Below are 19,401 nucleotides of genomic sequence, written 5' to 3'. Positions count from 1 at the left end.
TGCAGCAGCGGTGCGCAACACTACAAGCCCCATGTGTGCAGTCAGGCTGCTTGCTCTTACTGAAGCATGACGCCAACAAACGGCTATTAACAGCCACCTACTCCACCAGGAACAAATACACATTTCTGTAATTTCCCCCACATTCAGCAGCCAGACACAATGTGTGACAGTGTGAGATAGATTAATTGAATTGAATCAAACTGAACTGTAGGGAACCTGAGGCCCTCATAGAGATGAGGGTCACTGGCCCCACCATACATCAACCAAGACGTATAGACAAGGACTGATAACTGCAACAATCCACTGAAGGCTGAAGGCTGAGTGTATGAGTTTGTGTGTGTGAGAGAGAGAAAGAAATACTGTCGGTATGGGATTTCAGATGCATGCGAGTTCCTGCAGTTCTGCTTGAGTGTTTTATCTATGTGAGTGTGTGTGAGTGTGTGTGTGTGTGTGTGCACGCGCGCACAGCAGTGTTTTTTCTCATATCAGCAATGAAAGCAAAACTCATCTCACCGGCAGGGCACCACTAAGCCAAGGCAAAACAAACAGAGGTGCCAGACGGGACAATGATGTGCTGTTTTAAATCTAATATGGCCTACCAAGGGGATCATGAGCTTAAGTAATGAGACAGGGCCCTGATCTAATGAGCAGCAACAGCGAGGAGCGGGGGGCATGTCAGAAATTATTATCATTTTAGGTAATTGATATTGAGTAGGCCCCTGGGGCTCTGTCAGTCTCGGTGAAGCTGATGACCTGGCTACCTAATGACAATCATACAAAAAGAGAGGAGCTCAGTAAACAGAGCTGATATATTTGAAAGTATAGAATATAAAATGAAGATGTAAACTTTTTAAAGGTTGAGATCAAAATGTAGATTTGAAATCCAACTGAAATCCAAAGTGATTTAACAGGTGACACAGACCAGCAGTACCTTGCTAGCTCTGAGGATCTGGAACATAAGAGGCAGGCCATGCGTGATGAGCTCCTCAGTGTACTCCTCTTCCTCAATGCAGCTGAACTCTTTCAGAAGACCCTGGATCAGAGGGCGGCGTTGCTGATGAAAACATGTGCGCAGAGACTCCAGCCAAGTGTGCAAAGTCCATGGAACCCCTGGGAAATAGTGACAGATGAAATGTATCAAATGCACACACAAACACACACAAAGAAGGTACTAATGTTGCATACAGAATGTGAGACTGTAGAAACCGCATACACATGTTTTAGAGAGTGTTTACAGAAACTAACCAAGGCTCCTTATATCTATGGTGATGTCTACATGCCCGTGTTCTGCACTGTGATACATGGCTTCTTTCAGGGCTTTAAGCTTGGCCTTCCCAGTTCGGATCAGGTCAATATGAGACTGACTTCTACCTTCCAGCTCCGAACCCTCTGCCAGAATCTCTTCCAGGGATAAGATGTCCCCTTTCCCCTTCTCCGTGTGGGACAGCAGCTTACGGAACACATTTCTAGAACAAAAGCACAAAAACAAAACAGACTGGTCTGTACAGATTATATGACTCTATTTATTTGCTTTTTATTGCATGAGTTTGTGTCTCCTGTCCAATATCGCCAAGTGCATTTGTATTATACACTTCTGTATATCTTCAAAGTGATATGACAGTCACTGAGTTATGGTCATTACTGACAATCTGAAATTAACTGTCTCACAGCTTTGACTTGTTATTGCTGCATATAGCATAGTTTTAATTAACAAGTATGGTTAGCTATACAAATGGCTTACAAAGAATTGTAGATTTGTAGAATGGACAATCTACTATATTTGGTGTTAAATAGGTATAAGTGACTAGAGAACACTTTTTTTTGTAATTTACATGCACCAAAACTTCAAATAGTAGGGGAATTAATCATATATGCTGAAATTATGTTTTTAATTTCTATGGTACATTTTTAATATGTTTGGTCCTCCATGTGGACCAACTTGGATATGTCTTTTTAGGAAAGCTTGATGCTCCTGTTACCAATATCTGTGTCATTTTGTGAGAACCGGATAAAAAGATTGAGTGTGTGTCATTTATGTGATAGACCATGCCCGATCTTTAATTTATTGGCTTACGTCTCATAAAATATAGCTGCCAACCCAATATAGCTGGTATATTGTTGCCAAATACAGTTAGATACACTGGCGCTGTGTACCAAAACACAGCGCCAGTGTATCTAGGTTTGATGGAAATTGCATGACACAAACAAAAACTCATTGGGAAAAATTAGGTAATGCTCTATTTTACAGGTCAGCAGCATTTCAGAATAAATTCCTCATAATTTGCATGACGTTTTGTGGAAATAACTATGTCATTTGTTACTAATTATAGGGGAAACATAGACAGTATTTAATTGGCACACTTATAGTGAATTACAATTAATTGCTTGCATAACGTAGACAGTCTTTTAGTAAGTGCACAGCTGGTCAGCTGAACATGCAAAAATGAAAAATGTGTATACAGGCAACTGAAAATTAAGGCCCTGTAAAATAAAGCATTACCAAAAACTATTCTGAATACATGCTTATGGATTATTAACATAAAGAGGAAAACTAAAATGTTGGACTTTTATGGTCTTGGCACACATGGACAGAGATTCCCACAATACTTGCAACAAACTGAATGTGAACAAAGGTTGAGGAAGTTCATGAATTTCAAAAGAGGTAAATGTTGAAATGTGGTTTTAGCGCTGTAATGTGGCACATTGAAACCATGCTATATTTAATTAAGTCTTTATTTTTCATACATTTACGATGGTTGTCCTGTTTTTAGTTTACGTTGTACCATCTCAAGCAAAAGGAGTTTGGTCAGACAGTAGTAGACATCTAATGACACCAACCAATTCAACAGTTGAGGTGTCAATTTCATGGACATGCTCTGATGAGATTGTGTTTGTGCATAAACAAGATTATATGCTGAATACACAGTACGAACAGAGTGAGCTTGTGTCTCTTTCATGTTTATTCACTCGGGAGTGTGTACTCATGATTGAACATCAATGTGTGTGTGTGTGTTACCTACCTGTGTCCGTGAGCTGCTGCCAGGCTGTAGGAGTTCATGTCTCCCTGCGGCGCGGTGGAAATGCCATTACGGTACATGGTTCCCACCATGGGGTCCGCCCCCCGCTCCAGCAGCAAACTCACAAGCTCAAAGTTACCTGTGCATGAAAAACAATTGGCAGAGCTTATACATACACACACACAAACACAATAAGATTAAACCAGAAAAATGGCAGTGAGTGAGGCAAACTTGTCATCATTATTCTGCATGCATGCCTATATTTGTCTTTATTTTTCTAGCCCCCAGGATAAATATGCCTCTGAAGTAATAATGATCATGCTGTTGTTATCAGCTGGTTATGGACGGCCAGCTGGTGTTTCAGTACAGCTGGACAGGAGGCAGAGGATGAGAGTCACGCTGTGTCTCTGTACCTGCAGCAGCAGCCAGCTGCAGCGGGGTCTCTGTGTAGTTCTCCATCCCATCCTGCAGGGACCCCTCCACGTTGGCTTTGGCATCCAGCAACAGCTACAGAGGTCGGGTGGTGACACGGAGGGGCATGATGGGAAAGAGAAAGGTAGACAGAGAGAGGAGGGTGAGGAGAAAAGGCTGATGGCTGATGAGAATGATTTGAAGTCAGCCTGGTAGAATTCAGCTTCTCTCATCTGGTGACTGGTTCATATTTAACTTCTACACTGCTAGTTTACAACGATGCCTGTACTGTACACCCAACTTTTAGATTTCCGAATTTTTCAAACTGTTGTTCTTCAGATACTTAATTTAATTTCTGTGTTTCCACTATTTAAAGGAATAGTTCAACATTTTGGGAAACACACGTTGCTTTCTTGCTGAGAGTGAGATGAGATGATTGATACCACTCTCACATCTGCCGTTAGATATGAAGCACAGCTAGCAGTCAATTAGCTTAGCAAGAAATAGTCAAAACCTAAATTTGTCATTTTTACACTTAGTTTTATGTATGGATTAAACAAAAAAAGAAAAAATTAGTGAGCTTTAGAGATGCTGGTAGGCTGATTTTGTTACCTTCGGACAGAGCCAGGCTAGTGGTTTCTCCCTGTTTCCAGTGTTTATGCAACATGTAAGCTAAGCTAACCATCTCCTGGCTCCAGCTTCATGTTTACAGTAAAGACATGAGAGTGGTATCAATCTTTTCATCCAACTCTTGGCAAGGGCGTGCATAAGCTTATTTCCCCAAATGTCAAATTATTCTTTTAATGTTTGCTGATATTTTTAACTGCAAATGCAGCAGTAATGACTATGAGCCAAATTGTCATAGCAGGCTAAATAGAATATAGTCTCATAAGTCTGTTTTACTGTTTTATTGATTTTTTTATTATTATTATTTTAACTGTAATTTGGTGCGTATTTTATATTTAAATTCATCTTATATAACAGTACTCATGCACCGGCTGTAACTGAGAAAATTAACTAAAGAAGTTCCTGAATATCAGAACTTTATTTCACCTAATAAGATGAAAAATGACTTGCATTTAAAATTAATATCTTGGAAAATTGAGTGGGACATGATTATATATTAAATGACAATACACTTTTACTCTGAATTGAATCTTTTTAACATAACATGGCTCAAACATTTTCCATTAGAATTTAATGATTCAAAATCCAATGGACAGATCATTTAGAGGACAATCTGAATTAGTTAAATGAGTTCGATAACAATTAGGTCACTGTGTTTCCATTTTCCACTCGCTAAATGCAGCCTGATCCATTTGATCAAAAATGCTAATTCACAGGAGGTTCAGGAGGCCATCAACACAATTGTTCAGACTTAAAGATTGTCTGGGTAAATGCCCAGACACAAAGATCAAATTGTACATCACACAAACAGCATCTCAGTAATTTTGAATAATGAAAATAAAAAAGAGAGACAGGAGAAAACTCGTAGTGGAGAACCATTATCATCATCACCACCAAGAAGCTTTGATGACAAAAATGACAATGATGACCAACCATGAGCTGAAGCACAACGAGAGGTCATGAGAGAATCACAGGTGAGAAAGGGCATCACTACCTGCACCACAGGCACATGTCCGTGTAACACAGCGAAAGTGAGGGGCGTCGCCTGCCGCGTTTCGGGAAAGACTGAGGGGTGCTTGTGCACTGAGTTTGGCACCTGGGGGAGGGACACAGGTAGGTGGGTTGGGTAGGTAGGAGGGAGAAAGGTGAGGGAGAGAGATATGAAGCCATTAGAACTACTGCATGGCCTACGGAGCACAAGACAAGCAGCTGCAGGGGGGAAAGGGGGGACAGGAAGCTCTGCAGGAGAAACTAATAAGTAGGGTAATTAACTAGGAACCCTGGGGCTGCGGAGGACATCCTGTCACTGTGTTGTTCGTCTCCTAATGAACACGATGGATTGATCTGTCTAGTTAGGCGTCGTCCTAATGGTTTCACTCTGATCTTTTCAGCCTCCACTGTGAATTTCTCTGACAGGGCTCTGACCCGACCTCTCTAAGGCTCATATCTCTGGTCAGGCTGCAATGAATAATGATGAGCCAAATGAAAGTGTGACATACATGAGACACAGTCACATGAATAAAGCACAAAGGCACATATTTTCCTCATGCTGGTTATGGAACAATGGGGAATTAATGTTTTGTGTTCTTTAAGGTTTATTGTTGCTATATTGTCACCGGAAATAAAAGCTGGTCTCTATAACAACTGTGTTTCTATAGCAGTTTTTGTCAGAAGGCAGCATCTACACTGTCAATCCAAAGAATGCAAGCTGGTATCACCTATGCAGTGGGCTAATGTTTGTCAAGTCCCCAATAAGTACGTTGGTGTGCTTCTTCCACTGTACCTACATTTGAGTACCAGAATGAACCGCTAAGTATTTTATTGGTATGTGATTCATACAACAAAATGATACAACTGTAAATAGTGGGCTGTATTATAAAGTGTAATCAATGATTCTAACTTTGAGAGAATTTAAAGAATATAAATGATTTTGAGGCTGCCCAGATAATGAAAGAAGCATGTTTGCACACATAAGAGGCAAAGAACATTTCAAAATGCAACTGATCAAATGCAAACCAAGTTCAAAACCAGATGCATAAAATGGGTCTTTATATTTTAGTCGACTGTGCTTTGTGCTTTGGCCAGGGGTCTTGAATGCAGTGGACTGCAAATCAACAATGATGGGACATGTTGTTGCCGAGGTGACTAACGAAGACCAGGATCATGAGGCCTTAACTGAACCACCTCTCTGAAGTCTGCACAGAGTCAAAGGATGCCATCTCTAATCTCTGCCGAGTCTGTGAGGAATTCAGTTTGCTTTAAGTCAGGCGATCTTTATCACTTTTTTCCCTAACAGAGAAAAAATTACTCAGCAGCAAACCTCTGTGTCATGTTTTTAAGCTCTAAATACTCAAATGCAAGTGAGTTTCATTGCACATACATTTTCAGTCTGTTTGTACACTGCTACATATCCTCTAACGTGGCAGGGCAGTCAGTGCCTCATGATCTTCAGCTCTTACACATTTAGCACCATGACACATGGGAGAGAACAAAGAAGGGGAGATGAGGGACAACATGGTTTTCTCCAATTCAACACCACACACTTCAGTTTTCAGTATTTAATAACATTGTTGACTTCAAGACTATCATTTTGAGATATGTATATATATATATATATATATATATATATACATACATAATACAAGGTCCTGTCAACACCTCTCACCTGTCATAAAAAACATTCCTACTTGATACAATGCTGATGTCTCTCACTAAAATTTCAAAAATACTGGCTGGATCAGTTTCATATTTTAAAAAGTTGAAGATATTTCTGTTTATCTGATAAGGGCAATGTACACTCCATTCTGCTCTGTGTGATTCTATGATCCTTCCTTCATTTGACTTTGATCTACCCAATGACGAAACCAGAACAGCTGTAAAAACTTCATCAGCACTGACCTCGCTGTTAATATCAGCTCCCGCATCCAGCAGCATCTGTACCATGGCTTCGTCTCCACGGACACAAGCGTACATCAGCGGGGTCATCCCCTGCAACAAGCGCAGGTACAGACACAACCTTTCTAAATTTTGATATTTGAGATTGAGTTTTTTATTTTATTGAGGAAGGGCCATGTCACATATCTGACATTGTGCCACTTTGTTAATTGACCACAAGTTTAACTTAAACTGTTTTTCATGGCTGAACTTTTGGTCTGCTCTAAACTTGACAGTTCCACTCCTGGCACCTTGAGTCTGATGAGAGTAATATTCTGCTATCGATCGTTTTAAAGGATACCATATGAGTCAATATCTCCTCTGGGCTATCAGGGACGTCAGCACAGCTTGCCTGGCAGAAACATACAGTACTACACTCTGTACTTGAAAGTTTCTGCTTAGATCAGCCCCCAACTAAATGTTGATTTTCCCATGGAAAATCACGAGTTACACTTGCAGTATTCCCCTGATGATTTACTGTACTGGAGGTGGTAGTTGTGATATAATGCAGAGCAGCCTTGGCAGGAAAGCTGCAGGAAAAATATATGTCAGAATGAGCTTTAATATTCATAACTGCCTTTCTGCTCACAAGACTGCATGGTGCTCAAAGGTAAAGGAGCCACAGTTTTCTGTTCCACAGGCTGTGTATGTCTGTGTATCAGTGTAAATGTGCGTGTATATGCATTATTTAATGTGTTGACTGTGTCTCTAACCTGCTCACTCATGCTGTTGATACCATCAGGCCCCAGCAGGTTGACAGCCTGCTTCACCAGGTCTGTGCGTCCACAGCTGAGCATACGGAAGCCCAGATCCTGCAGGAACTTTGCTTCAGTAGAGGCAGCATCCAGTTTCCTCGAGGCACAGAAGCAGTCATCCGTTCTGAAGAGCAAAGCACACGAAGTGATTCGCAGTGCAAGTGGACTATTTTGACTGTTTGCAATGCGCCAACAATGTATTTTCCCTGAACAACTGACGAGCTTTATATTTTTAACACTACAGGGAGGATGCATGGAAAATACGCATATCTTTTCTTGCTCATATGACTGATGTGCGAGTTTGTGTGCGAGTTCACACGTGCGCCTGCTGGTGTTTTCTATGTGCAGATGAAGAGGTTTGGTGCACACACGCTAAAAGGCGAGTACACTGACTGCTTACAGCCTTACCGAAGCTGACGGGGCTCACAGTCCACTCCAGGCAGCAGCAGTCTGGCAGCCTGCCGGACATCATCGCTGTCCACAGAGAAGCTGCGTCTGTGTTCCGTGTGAACCACGGACACGCGCACCCACTCCATCAGAGGTGGCAGCACCATGAACGGCCTGGAGGGGGAGATAGAGGCACATGTTCTGGCCACCAGAGACTAACACTGAACTTCAGTCAGTACTTAGTGTGCCCTGGCCCTTGCAAGGAAAATCCACCTAATACAGAATTTGCATATGTTATTTTGGAGATCTTGCCCAGTAGAGCGGATGTTTGAGAACAGGATGAACTCCGTTTTGAAGATTAAATCAAAGACCCAAAACTGGTATGTCACAGAGAGCCACTTTGATGTGAGAAAGTCTGAACTGAGCATGATCATAGCATAGATTATAAACCATAGATCATAGCAAGAAAAAAATGCAAATTCTGTTAATACAGTCTGTGTCAACTATGAAGATTTCTATCCACTATGTGCTGAATCATTTCACTACTTATTCTGCTCTATTCTAGAGACCTGAAGCTTGACAGAGTGATGTTATAATACTGTGCTGATGCTGTTAAGGCTCAGATGGTTACACTGAAGAAGCTCATATCTATATAATGTGCTATAAAAACCCACAGAATGCAACATATGCATAATGCATTATAATAGTTTCTATATGCCTTAAAATGCATTGTGATGTATAACAGTCATAAGGCATTACATGTATCAGAATACCACTTTACAGGGAAAGTATTGCAATAGCTCTGTGTTTCTAATCTATTTTGCACGACATTATAAGGTCTTATAAACATCATGATGCTCTCTGTAAACATAATGGATGGAGAGAATGGTTACTACATGCCAACATACAGTATTTTTGACAGCTCACTATCTGCTTAAAGGAAACTAAGGGTTTACTGGTATTTTGCAAACCTGCTGTACTGCAGAGCTTAGGCAGAGGCAGGAAATGACCATCACACGGTTGATACTGACATCAGTGCTCTCACAGTGAAAGGCTTGAGAGAGCAAAGTGGAAATGTGGTGGCACACAGAGAAAACAGAACCACATTCTCATTGACAGAAAATCTCTAAGTGAGAACTCTGGCTCTGCAGGACCCACAGATGTAAATATGCTAAATACAAAACCCATGAGTATGAATGTATTAAATAACTTCTTTTCCTGGCTTCCTGTCTACTTCTCTCCTCCACTCATCTGCTCCACTGTGTTTACTACAGCCACATGGAATCCATATGCATGAAGATACATATGCACGATGTCACATTTTGACCTTCGTTACTGACAGTATATTATGGATATAAATACACACTTTTTTCACTTAAGCAAAACAATGAGCTGTCATAGATACATTATGTAAAACATAACCACACTACTTTATGGCTACAGAACGCACCGTGTTATTAATATGACTTTGTGGAGTATTATGATCAGACAAATAACACATTATGAAGGCTGATATTGACTATTATAATGCATTACACATGGGTAAATATACACATAGGTATAAAAAACAAATGAATGATATGGGCTTTAAAGAACGTTTTACTGCTTTGTTATCCACTTTTAAACTAATAGATTTAAATAGTGTGTGTCAAATCTGTTTGTATGCATATACATATGCATGTTCAGATCAAAGCATTAACAATTAGTTTGATTTCATAAGAAAAATGTCATGTGTTTTGTATGAGCTGTCACATATCTATGCTGTGTGTACTTTGGTCTAGTCTTCCGGGATTTAGCCACTCATCAATGCTACTATGAGCTGATGCGAGGATCCTTTAATAATGGTTTGATCTACTAAGGAATGCAAACCCACTTGATGTTATTGGTTCCACAGAGTTCATTAAAGCAGCATACAACACCTACTCAAGATGCAAGGAACATATAATGGCAATACATTCCCTCACAAGCCCAACGGAAACACTAGTTCACAATAAGTTCAAGGTCTTGCTGTTTCCATGCAAACCTCTTTCAAGGACTGCAATAAAGCTGTGACATTCTTGAGGAAGTTGTTGCCATCTCAGGGCTTTCCCTAATTGTGGCTCTGGCAATGTGCTTAAATATGTCTGAAACAGACATACATCAATGTATTTGAGTTGGGACACCTGGGACACACATTAGCTGATAACTTGCTCCACTGCAGGCGATAAAGTCTGGAACCCCAGAGGAGGACTGGTCAGGCTCAACTGTCGGCACTGTTTCCCACCTCTGCCACAAGCTGACAGGGGTTTCCACCAAACTGTAGGAAATACTGAACAGGTCGAGGTACAAATGCTACAGTGAAATATGAGTATATATATATATATATATATATATATATATATATATATATATATATATATAATATGAATACATTTTTTTTTAAAGAAATAGCTCATAAACCCAGCAGAAAAAGCGTTTCATGAGTAGAAACTGCAAAGATTGTGAGGACTGTTCTGTGCTTTCCTGATTTGTGGGAAAACTGTGAAGTGTCCAAAAACTACAGGATGAAGGATCAAGGGAATTAACACCATGGAAACATTGCCTAATCCTTATGTCATTCTCGCATAAGTCACCAGCACAGTCCTACAGCTGCGGGCTGATAATGTCCCACTATGTCAGTGGCGATAATTCTAAATACTGACTGAGCACACCCACTTCAACAGCCCCTTCCTGCCACTGCTCAGGTCACCCAGAGGGCTCACTCAAGTAGCCAATAAGTTGACAATTCACTTATATAAAACTGTACTTTGCTTCTAGAGGAAAACATCTGGTGTGCCATTTCAGGGGTGAGCACAGAGAGCCAGAAATATAATAAAAGTCTGCTGAGGTTTACAGTTACAGCAGAATGATCTCTTCAGTTCTCAACATTACCACTGGATAGTGTCTATAAAGTTATACACTGAGGTGAAAAGAAGGACAGATGCACGAGTGTAAATTGTGGATAACCCAAGGGAGTTTCTACTTTTTCTCTCTGTGGTCTCATGGTGTTCTTTTATTATTGTCCCAGTGAACACGAAAGGTACAATATTTTTACTGTTCCACAGTACAAAATGAGGTTAAGGGGTCTGATGGATTAATCAATACCAGATGATTCTATTACTTTGCCTTGTTCTAGTTTTAAAAAACCTCACTGTATAAAAGCTCAAAACATTTTTCACTGTTCAAATATGGTGGGAGGTGCAAGTAAACATCTAGATACTGCAACTGACAACTTTCTTTCTCAAATACAACAAATAAAAAATTGTTTGTACTACTGTACTGTACATTGTGCTGTATTACCTCTTTATTACATTTTCCTGTTACATCTCTTCTCTAGGTTGCTTGCTTTTTGTTCTATTGTGAAAATGTGAGTTTTAGATTTCTGTCAGTTACAGGCTGTTAGCTTTGCTACAAACCTGCTGATGTCCATCTTCTCAGTTACTGACAGAGGTTGATAGAAGCCATAATTACTGTTCTTAGTTCCAGAATGGCACCAGTTTTTAATAGTCAAGCTGTAAACACAACTTCAACATATTTATCACTTTTTGACTTGATATGGCAAACTTATTGGCAAACACTTGCCTATTTTCAGCAGATACAGAGCAACATTAGCATTCATTTGGAGTTGTATATGTGTCCACCTGTCACCTGATGAATGTAAGTCCAATATTCACTCTGCTTTTAGTTCTGTTTTTGGTCTCCACCAACAGCTAGACACTAACTTTGTCTGTCTGTTCAGTGCTAGGAAGGTAGTGTTCAGTGGGTTTCTGGAGCATTTTTGTTGAAAACGGCCATCTGCTTCATCTGAAAATAACGCTGATGAGAGCAGTGAGAATGAACCAAAACAGTAAGGTTGCAGGCCGAAAAATCAAAACAATGAGCTGAAAGATGCTAAAAAGTGTACAACAACAACCAAAGTTATGTCCACCTTTGGTTGTCAGAAGGCCATCTGGAAAGTTCTGAATAGGCTACTATGATGCACAATGATTACATGCTCAAACAGTTTGAAATACAAGATCAACTTTGGATATAACTTGTGAAACTACTGTAGCAATCTCGCCAATAAACACAAATGTCCAGAGGTTGCATAAAGTTTCCGAATGTACTGGCTTACTGCAATAAACATTATTAATAGTGACTGACACATTGACACAGCAGAATGAGCTGTTGCGCTTCTCCTTGCTAACGTTGCCGCTGCTAGCACCAGCCATAAGCGCGTGTAGCTTATATGGTTATGCACAGTGCTGGTACTGTTGTGGTGCTTCACAGCACGTCTTACATATATTGCAGCTGATGGGTTTATCTGCTCTGATAAAGTATTACCACACTGTTTGTAGTCGAGCACTGGGGTGCACAGCCATGTTTCTTTCTGCCTCCTGCTCTTGCTGCATGTCGCTGCTGCTTAGCGCCCCACACTGCACAGTGTTAAAGTCAAGCAAGCACGAAAACTATGACTTGTTAACAACAACTACCCACAGCACTCCCAGCTGCTGTAGATATATTGCCACTGCTTGAATACTGCACCGTGCTAAAACCACAGATGAACGATTAGTCTACAACAATGCAGTATCAACAAGTTGAGTATTCTGTGAAACCCCTACTCTCAACAGATTTCCACTTCCTTATCCTGTCTATAGCTCTCAGCCCCAAGCTCATCTGTTCCTACTAAAGTAGTAAATATTTTTAAAAAAGGGTCACAAATACCTAGTTTCATTTAAAAAAAAGGCTCTGTATAATTTCCTAAAACAGCTGGGCACTGTGGGTTTTAGAAAACATAACCCAAACAACAGTAAGTAGTACATTTGTTGGGGACTATTTTCAGCCATGGGTGGATACACATTTAGCACACTAGTAAGCAGACATCCACGGTGTATGTGGGATTGACTCAAAATAATACAGTGCCCAGGTTCATCGCAATGAAGGAACATGTCACCCAGTGCAACGGGGTGGCTCATTGATGTGTTTTTAATAGTTTTTGGACAGCAATGGAGGTCTATGGCATAGAGAAATACTTGTGAGTAAGATCAATTCATTGTTGGTTTTGGTCTTTTCATGGGATTGGTTGACAATAAGAAGACATGGACAACTTATGTCAATCTCTAGTTTGTCTTTCACTGGTCTGCGTTGTTTAGGTTCAGTGTTGAGGTATTTTAAGACATCTACATGTTTGCTTCTCACCTCTCTGTTTGTAAGGTAACCTTGGAGGGCTCAACATTGGGGTTCTCCCACTCTATCTGAGGGCAGTGCATGAAGTAACATAGCGTGTAGATCGCCTCGGGCGCCCAGTGAATCACACTGCTCTTCTGGTGGATTGGCGTCCCATTGTTGTGGTTCTTCATATACAGCGGCTGTAGGTGGTGCATGGCCCGGGACACCAGGTCACCTACACACACACACACACACACACACACACACACACACACACACACACACACACACACACACACACACATCATATGGGGAAACAGAAAAGGAACATGAGTAGTGAGAAAGTACTTCATATGCAGGCACGGGGGTGAAAAGACAGGAGTATTTTGAGCACACGGCCTTTAAAAAGACATCAGGGATTCATCCTGATTCCTTCCAGAGTTCACTCTGTCAGGGGAAACTGAGAGTTTCCATGCATCACAATCAGGAAAAAGACAGGGTTCATCCCAGTCCTTTTTGTGCAGCTCACTGGGGGAGAGCAGGAGAAAAAGCATGCTCAGGTCTGCACTGTGTGGGGAATGAATATTTATGGATAAACATTAGCTACTCCCAGCTATTTCCTCTGCATAATTTGTCAGTACTTTAAGGTCATCCAGTTGGGCTTGAAAAATCAAAGCTTGAGAGGACTCTGCTAATAAAAATTTGAATATTCTCTAGGTAGGTTTAAAAGAAAGTAAACAGTTCTTGGGAACGCATATTCAGCCCCTTTTTTATATACTTAAGGGACAAGACAGATAGCCTTTTAGTGCAGCAAATTCAGTTAAAAATCAAGAGATGCATTGGAAGTTTCTTTCACAGCCAGCCAGATAGTCAAGCTCACCATCCACTTCAAGAAAACATTATGACTGTGGCACCTTAGTTATTGAGTGAGTATGCTTGCTTGAAAAACAACCCTGTATTATTACAGCACAGACTCAAATCCCATTTCACTGAATGCTGTCAGATTTCTGTCGCTTATCCTTCCTGTGTAGACCCACTGCACGATGAGAAAATGTAATGAAATTCTACAGCGGGGTCAAACTGAAAAAAAACCCCACTCTGTGTCATATTGTTCAGGTCAATTTGATACTATTCAAGGATAGAGCATGATGTTCAATTGGTTCCCTGGTCTAAATGAACTATACTGTATGTGTGCCTATACAATACAGAGCGGGAACAAACAGCCATTCCTGTGGACAAAAGGGTTTGTTTAGCATCAAAATTGTGCTATTTGGTGCCTGCCAAGATTCCATTTAGCCCCGACAATGTGAGAGGCGAGTGTGAAAAGGAAGTTTGAATGAGGGAAGAGCATTCATGCAATAAAACAGTCATTCTCTCAACTGTCCTTTGGGAACAGTGGAGCTGTGCTGACAGAGAAATGTGCTGGACAGCATCTACTGATGCAATGAGCAGGAAATACAATGACAGGAATGACTACCTCTTGTACAAACTTTAAGTTAAGGCCCTGCAGTTTCTCGCTGTTACTCCTCCTGCGTCTTTTCTCTTAAATGTACCAACAGGAATACAGATAAGCTTGTAACAGTGCCCTCTTAAGCTTGGTAAGGGGAGCTGAGGTGGTCAGCGACAGCCAGTTCTCATGTCTTATTTATGCTGGCCTGTGACATTTCCTAGGCTAGCAGGGGAAGCTGGCAGGGCTGAGGAGGAAGATTATTTCTAACACTGAAAGAGTGCAACAGTAGTGAAGGAGCAGCAGCTTAACACATGAAGTGAGATTACTGCCTCTCTTTCAGCAGGTGTACACAGAAATAACTGCTGAAAAAGGATTAACTCGTTATTTTCGGTGACCATATATGTGTATTCTTTGTTTTGGCCAAAAAAGAGGAGGGACGGACAGAAGTACAGCAGTTTAATAAGCTAAAACGTCAATAGCCTTTTCATTATATGATTCAAGCCATTAATCAATACCTCATCCTGGGTAATTAATTCTTCATGTTAACAAGAAGAGGAGAGGTGGAGGACACACACAGCAGATCCTGCTCCTCGTTTATCTCAGTGATTACCTTTTAGCAGTGGAGCGATGCTCTTTGTTTTCAAACCTTTAAAATCTCCTTAGAAGAACATAATCACACAAATATGCCAGTTTCCAGAGTATAATGGTACTGCTTTGATTTACAAGGGATTTTATGAGAGTTGGCACCTTTAAGGTCAGTAACCGACACTGCAGCTCCGACATAACAACCAAACTGCTCATTACTTCAGAGAGTGTGAAGGCTGTTTAATGTTTAACGGTGAGAGAGAGAAAGTATACCCTTTGGAAATAGAAAAATTAACTCTCATTTCTGATGGAGCAATTATATTAGAGCCTTTATAAGTAAATAAATACACAGTAACCAGCTTTCCTTTGGGTATTGATGAATGGTTCCTAGCTGCTGCCATCATCACAGTTTCTGTTTTTCAATTATTTGCTGCTATGTGGCCGTGATTACATTTAGTGGTCGCCAGTGGCCATCCTGACTCAACAAGATGCTAAGCTATTCTTCCTGCTATGAGTTTTATCAATTTGAAAACAGCAAATTGACAGTTGGTGGCTTAAAGACTTTTAGCCACCAACTACCAAACATGTCAGATTACATGGAGGGCACAAACACTATCTTTATGGAGCTGTTCCATCTAAATCTAGTGTAGTTAATGTGAAAGGACTCACTGAGAAAGAAAGCAGAAAGGCAACAGCTTAACAAAAATGACTCATGCTCTTTGAATATAAAACATTGTTGATTATTCCTTTTAATGTCGTGCCATAAGTGGAACTCTGGCTAAGAAGCTCTTTTCTCATCATTACCCATCTATACTTTACTTTGTAAGGACTGCGAAGACATACATTACAATTTGGGATAGGAACAAGCACACTGCATCTGTTACCCCCCCTCGCTCAAGAATCAGAAAAGTAACATCATGTGACAACTCTCTTGCTGTCAGAGGTCTCTTTATTAGAGGAGGAAGTATGTACTCAGAGGAGTGAGGATGGGAGATGTAATGTACATCGTTATTATGTGAATTCCATGTGGGTATACTTCACTCTCTCACCAGCATACTGCTAAACAAAAGGCTACTATTGCTGAATCAAAGCAAAATAATAATCACATAAACACTTTATTCGATGTATTGCCCCTCACTGATTGCCTTTGTCACGTGAAACCCTTGTAACCTGGTAAATTTCATGTTTTAACCCCAGTGGATTTCATTTAACTTCAAGGTTTAATGACATGATCCCATGATCAAAACACTAAGATGGCACATTTTACCATGAAGCACTAAAATCATTAAATTGTTCCATTTCCTAAGATTCTGCTACTATCATCAGACACATGGCCATTATGTGGTATTAAAAGTATGCACTCTCTTCAGTGCATATATATATATATATATATATATATATATATATATATATATATATATATATATATATATATATATATATATATATATATATATCAAAACCCATCTATATGCTCTTACTGCTGCCACAACTAAATTATCTTTGAAAGGCATTACTAAGAGTACTGACGGCCATTAGCAGCATCTTCTGTTCTCGGGTGAAACATTTACAGGAAAACAGTCCTGATTTCACACTGAACCCGAGAATAAAGCAAAAGATGAAAAGCAACCGACAAAAAGAGAAAGAAAGATCACGATTTCTGGAACTGCTAAGACCAGCTCCAGAAGCCTTTTCCTTGCTGTGGTAAAATGTGTTTTGAGCTCCAAGACCAATAATTATATTATATTGCATGACAAAGTACTCACCGGGGAATGTAAGGCTAAACATGAATTATTAATACCAGCATTATTATTTTAGTGCTAAATATAGTTGCAGGTAATAAAATTTGCGAACAATTTAAAAGGCCATAATGAATGTGACGAAGAAGTCAAGTTTAAAATCCAGCTGCATGTGTCCATTAGTTTGCTCCCTGTGGTCTAGCAAGGATCGTTAGGTATCTGCTTGGTTGAGGGATGCTGTCAATGTTTTTGTTTTCTATGCAGAGCGATATTTGTTAGCATCATCTAAACAACTCCCACAGTTTGCTGGTTGGTGGTCAGGCTGCCATGCTCAGTAGATTCACAGTGGATGATTTCCAGATTAATATCTTGCAGCAAAAATTGAGATAAAATGAAGAGTTTTAGGCTGACCTCTAAGGATATGGATCTAAAAATCCTGTGGGATTTGAGATTTGACAACCTTGAAACACTTAGGATTTATTGAATCTGACCTCCATATTGTTTATGGAATTCTAGAATGAAAACATGCACCACAAAAATATGCCTTACAAAAGTTATGATTTCATTGGTTGGCTCGTTTTTGTCGGCATCTGAAATTCGCTGACATTGAAACAGCTACGGAAAAAAACAAATAGAGATACGAGAAATACGAAAGTTTTGGACTCGTTGTGGATAGGCTCATAGGGATAGATAGGATTATTAGCGTTTGGACTGAAAAGGCCTTAATAGAGAGGGAGGTTCAGTACATGATGCTGCTGGTGGTTGTGTGGTTTGAGGCCAACAGACATTTGACCTTGTTTCACTTTGTGGTTGTGATATTTTCCAGCTGTATAGATTTACACACACATATACATACATATATATATATATATATATATATATATATATATATATATATATATATATATATATATATATATATATATATATATATATATGGAGAAAGCCTCCATGTATTTTGTAAGCTCGACCCATCGGCGCCTCTAAGAATAGATTCAGCAGAATTCAGTAACATACAGATTTACACAAACAACACTGTGTGGAACATATTTGAAGCAGGTTTTTGTCTGGCATGACTGAGTGATGATGACACACCAACAGTCTTAATAATTGCAGTATTTGAGTGACTGTCATTTCAAAAATGCTAATTTGGCATTTTGGCGGAAGAGAAAATGAGAAAATACAAAGAGGTAAATCAGTGGCAAACCTCTAAAATTGAGTCTAAATGCCAGTGCAAAAAAACGGTCCCTGCATAGGATGCAGAATCTGCAGCACTAGAGCAGCCAATGTTGTTTTATTTCATGAAATGTATTTAAATGAATCAAACTCTCATCTGTCTTTCTCTCTAACCTCCCCATCTTTTATTCTTTTTCTGTGTCCCATCTTGCTCTCTTTCAAATACACAATGTGACAGCCTGCAATCATTGCCAGCTATTCTGCTTTTCTCAATAATTCATTTTTTTCAGCTTGAGCTGCGTGTCTGTTTGCAAATCCTATAGTTACTTACAGACTTCCTCTCCACAGCTGATAACATTACCACTGGACTAAGCTCTGCTATTATCCATTGGCCGCTCTGTTGTCTCAGAATGTGTTTGCAGTGTCAACATAACAGAATGAGTCCTTGCATGACCTCATCAATATAACATGACGATTTGCCTCAGCACTGCACCCACCCCCCCAGTCCTGAGAAAACAGTGACGAGAATTGGCTCACTGTTTATTCCGATGATAAATGTTTACACTAGATATACAGAAAATATTTTTTCAGCGTTGTCTTGAGGTACTGATGCCATGACAACAAAAAACAGACCCTAACACCCTTTTCCCATTATTTGGCTTGAGGATTTATTTTTTATATTGCCATGCACATTAGGAGATAGTCTGTGCCTTTGCGACTGAATTTGTTATTCTTCTGTCAGAGGACAATGTCGCACTCAGAAGTGTTTTCTGGAATGAGCTGCAGAGTTGCACGCAACCAAGAAACAAAACTGTTCATCACTTCCAATTAGCATCTTGCTTCTGTGATTATATCTGATTATATCAAATGGGAAAACATGAAGTTGTGTTCTCAGTGGTTTGCAGCACAGCGTGCCAGAGCAGATTTGTTGAGGACTTATGATAGTTTGTTAGAAAGTTTCCCCCAAAACAGAACAAGGTGGAATCTTTAATGAAGGCCTTGTGCTGAACTTTGCTTTGTCCAACTTTGGTTGTGTATTACAACTTTTTTTGTGAGTGAGGACAAGAGAGTAAAACATAATCAGAATGTTATTCCTCAAATGATGCAGAAAACTATTATTATTATATAAAACCGACTCTGACTGTAAATGACTT

General features: G+C 39.9%; 1 protein-coding gene across 5 annotated transcripts in view; it reads right to left on the bottom strand.

Moving 5' to 3' along the window:
• Window positions 1-19,401, bottom strand: part of btbd11b (BTB (POZ) domain containing 11b) — a 75,126-nt gene that overhangs the window by 3,717 nt on the left and 52,008 nt on the right. For 4 of the 5 annotated variants that reach the window (XM_044191948.1, XM_044191949.1, XM_044191951.1 and 1 more), the window contains 9 exons: window positions 13,328-13,532; window positions 8,153-8,305; window positions 7,703-7,868; window positions 6,954-7,043; window positions 5,050-5,151; window positions 3,431-3,524; window positions 3,021-3,156; window positions 1,246-1,466; window positions 932-1,110 (listed from right to left, as the gene is read on the bottom strand). In XM_044191948.1, the coding sequence (XP_044047883.1) occupies window positions 932-1,110; window positions 1,246-1,466; window positions 3,021-3,156; window positions 3,431-3,524; window positions 5,050-5,151; window positions 6,954-7,043; window positions 7,703-7,868; window positions 8,153-8,305; window positions 13,328-13,532 (1,346 nt within the window). The remainder of the gene's footprint in view (window positions 1-931; window positions 1,111-1,245; window positions 1,467-3,020; window positions 3,157-3,430; window positions 3,525-5,049; window positions 5,152-6,953; window positions 7,044-7,702; window positions 7,869-8,152; window positions 8,306-13,327; window positions 13,533-19,401) is intronic. The other variant, XM_044191950.1, reaches the window with a different exon arrangement.

This window comes from Siniperca chuatsi, linkage group LG4 (assembly GCF_020085105.1).
Source record: "Siniperca chuatsi isolate FFG_IHB_CAS linkage group LG4, ASM2008510v1, whole genome shotgun sequence".
In the NCBI taxonomy this organism is placed as follows: domain Eukaryota; kingdom Metazoa; phylum Chordata; class Actinopteri; order Centrarchiformes; family Sinipercidae; genus Siniperca; species Siniperca chuatsi.
Note: the sequence above shows the minus strand (reverse complement) of the source record. Positions and strands in the feature narration are given on the sequence as shown.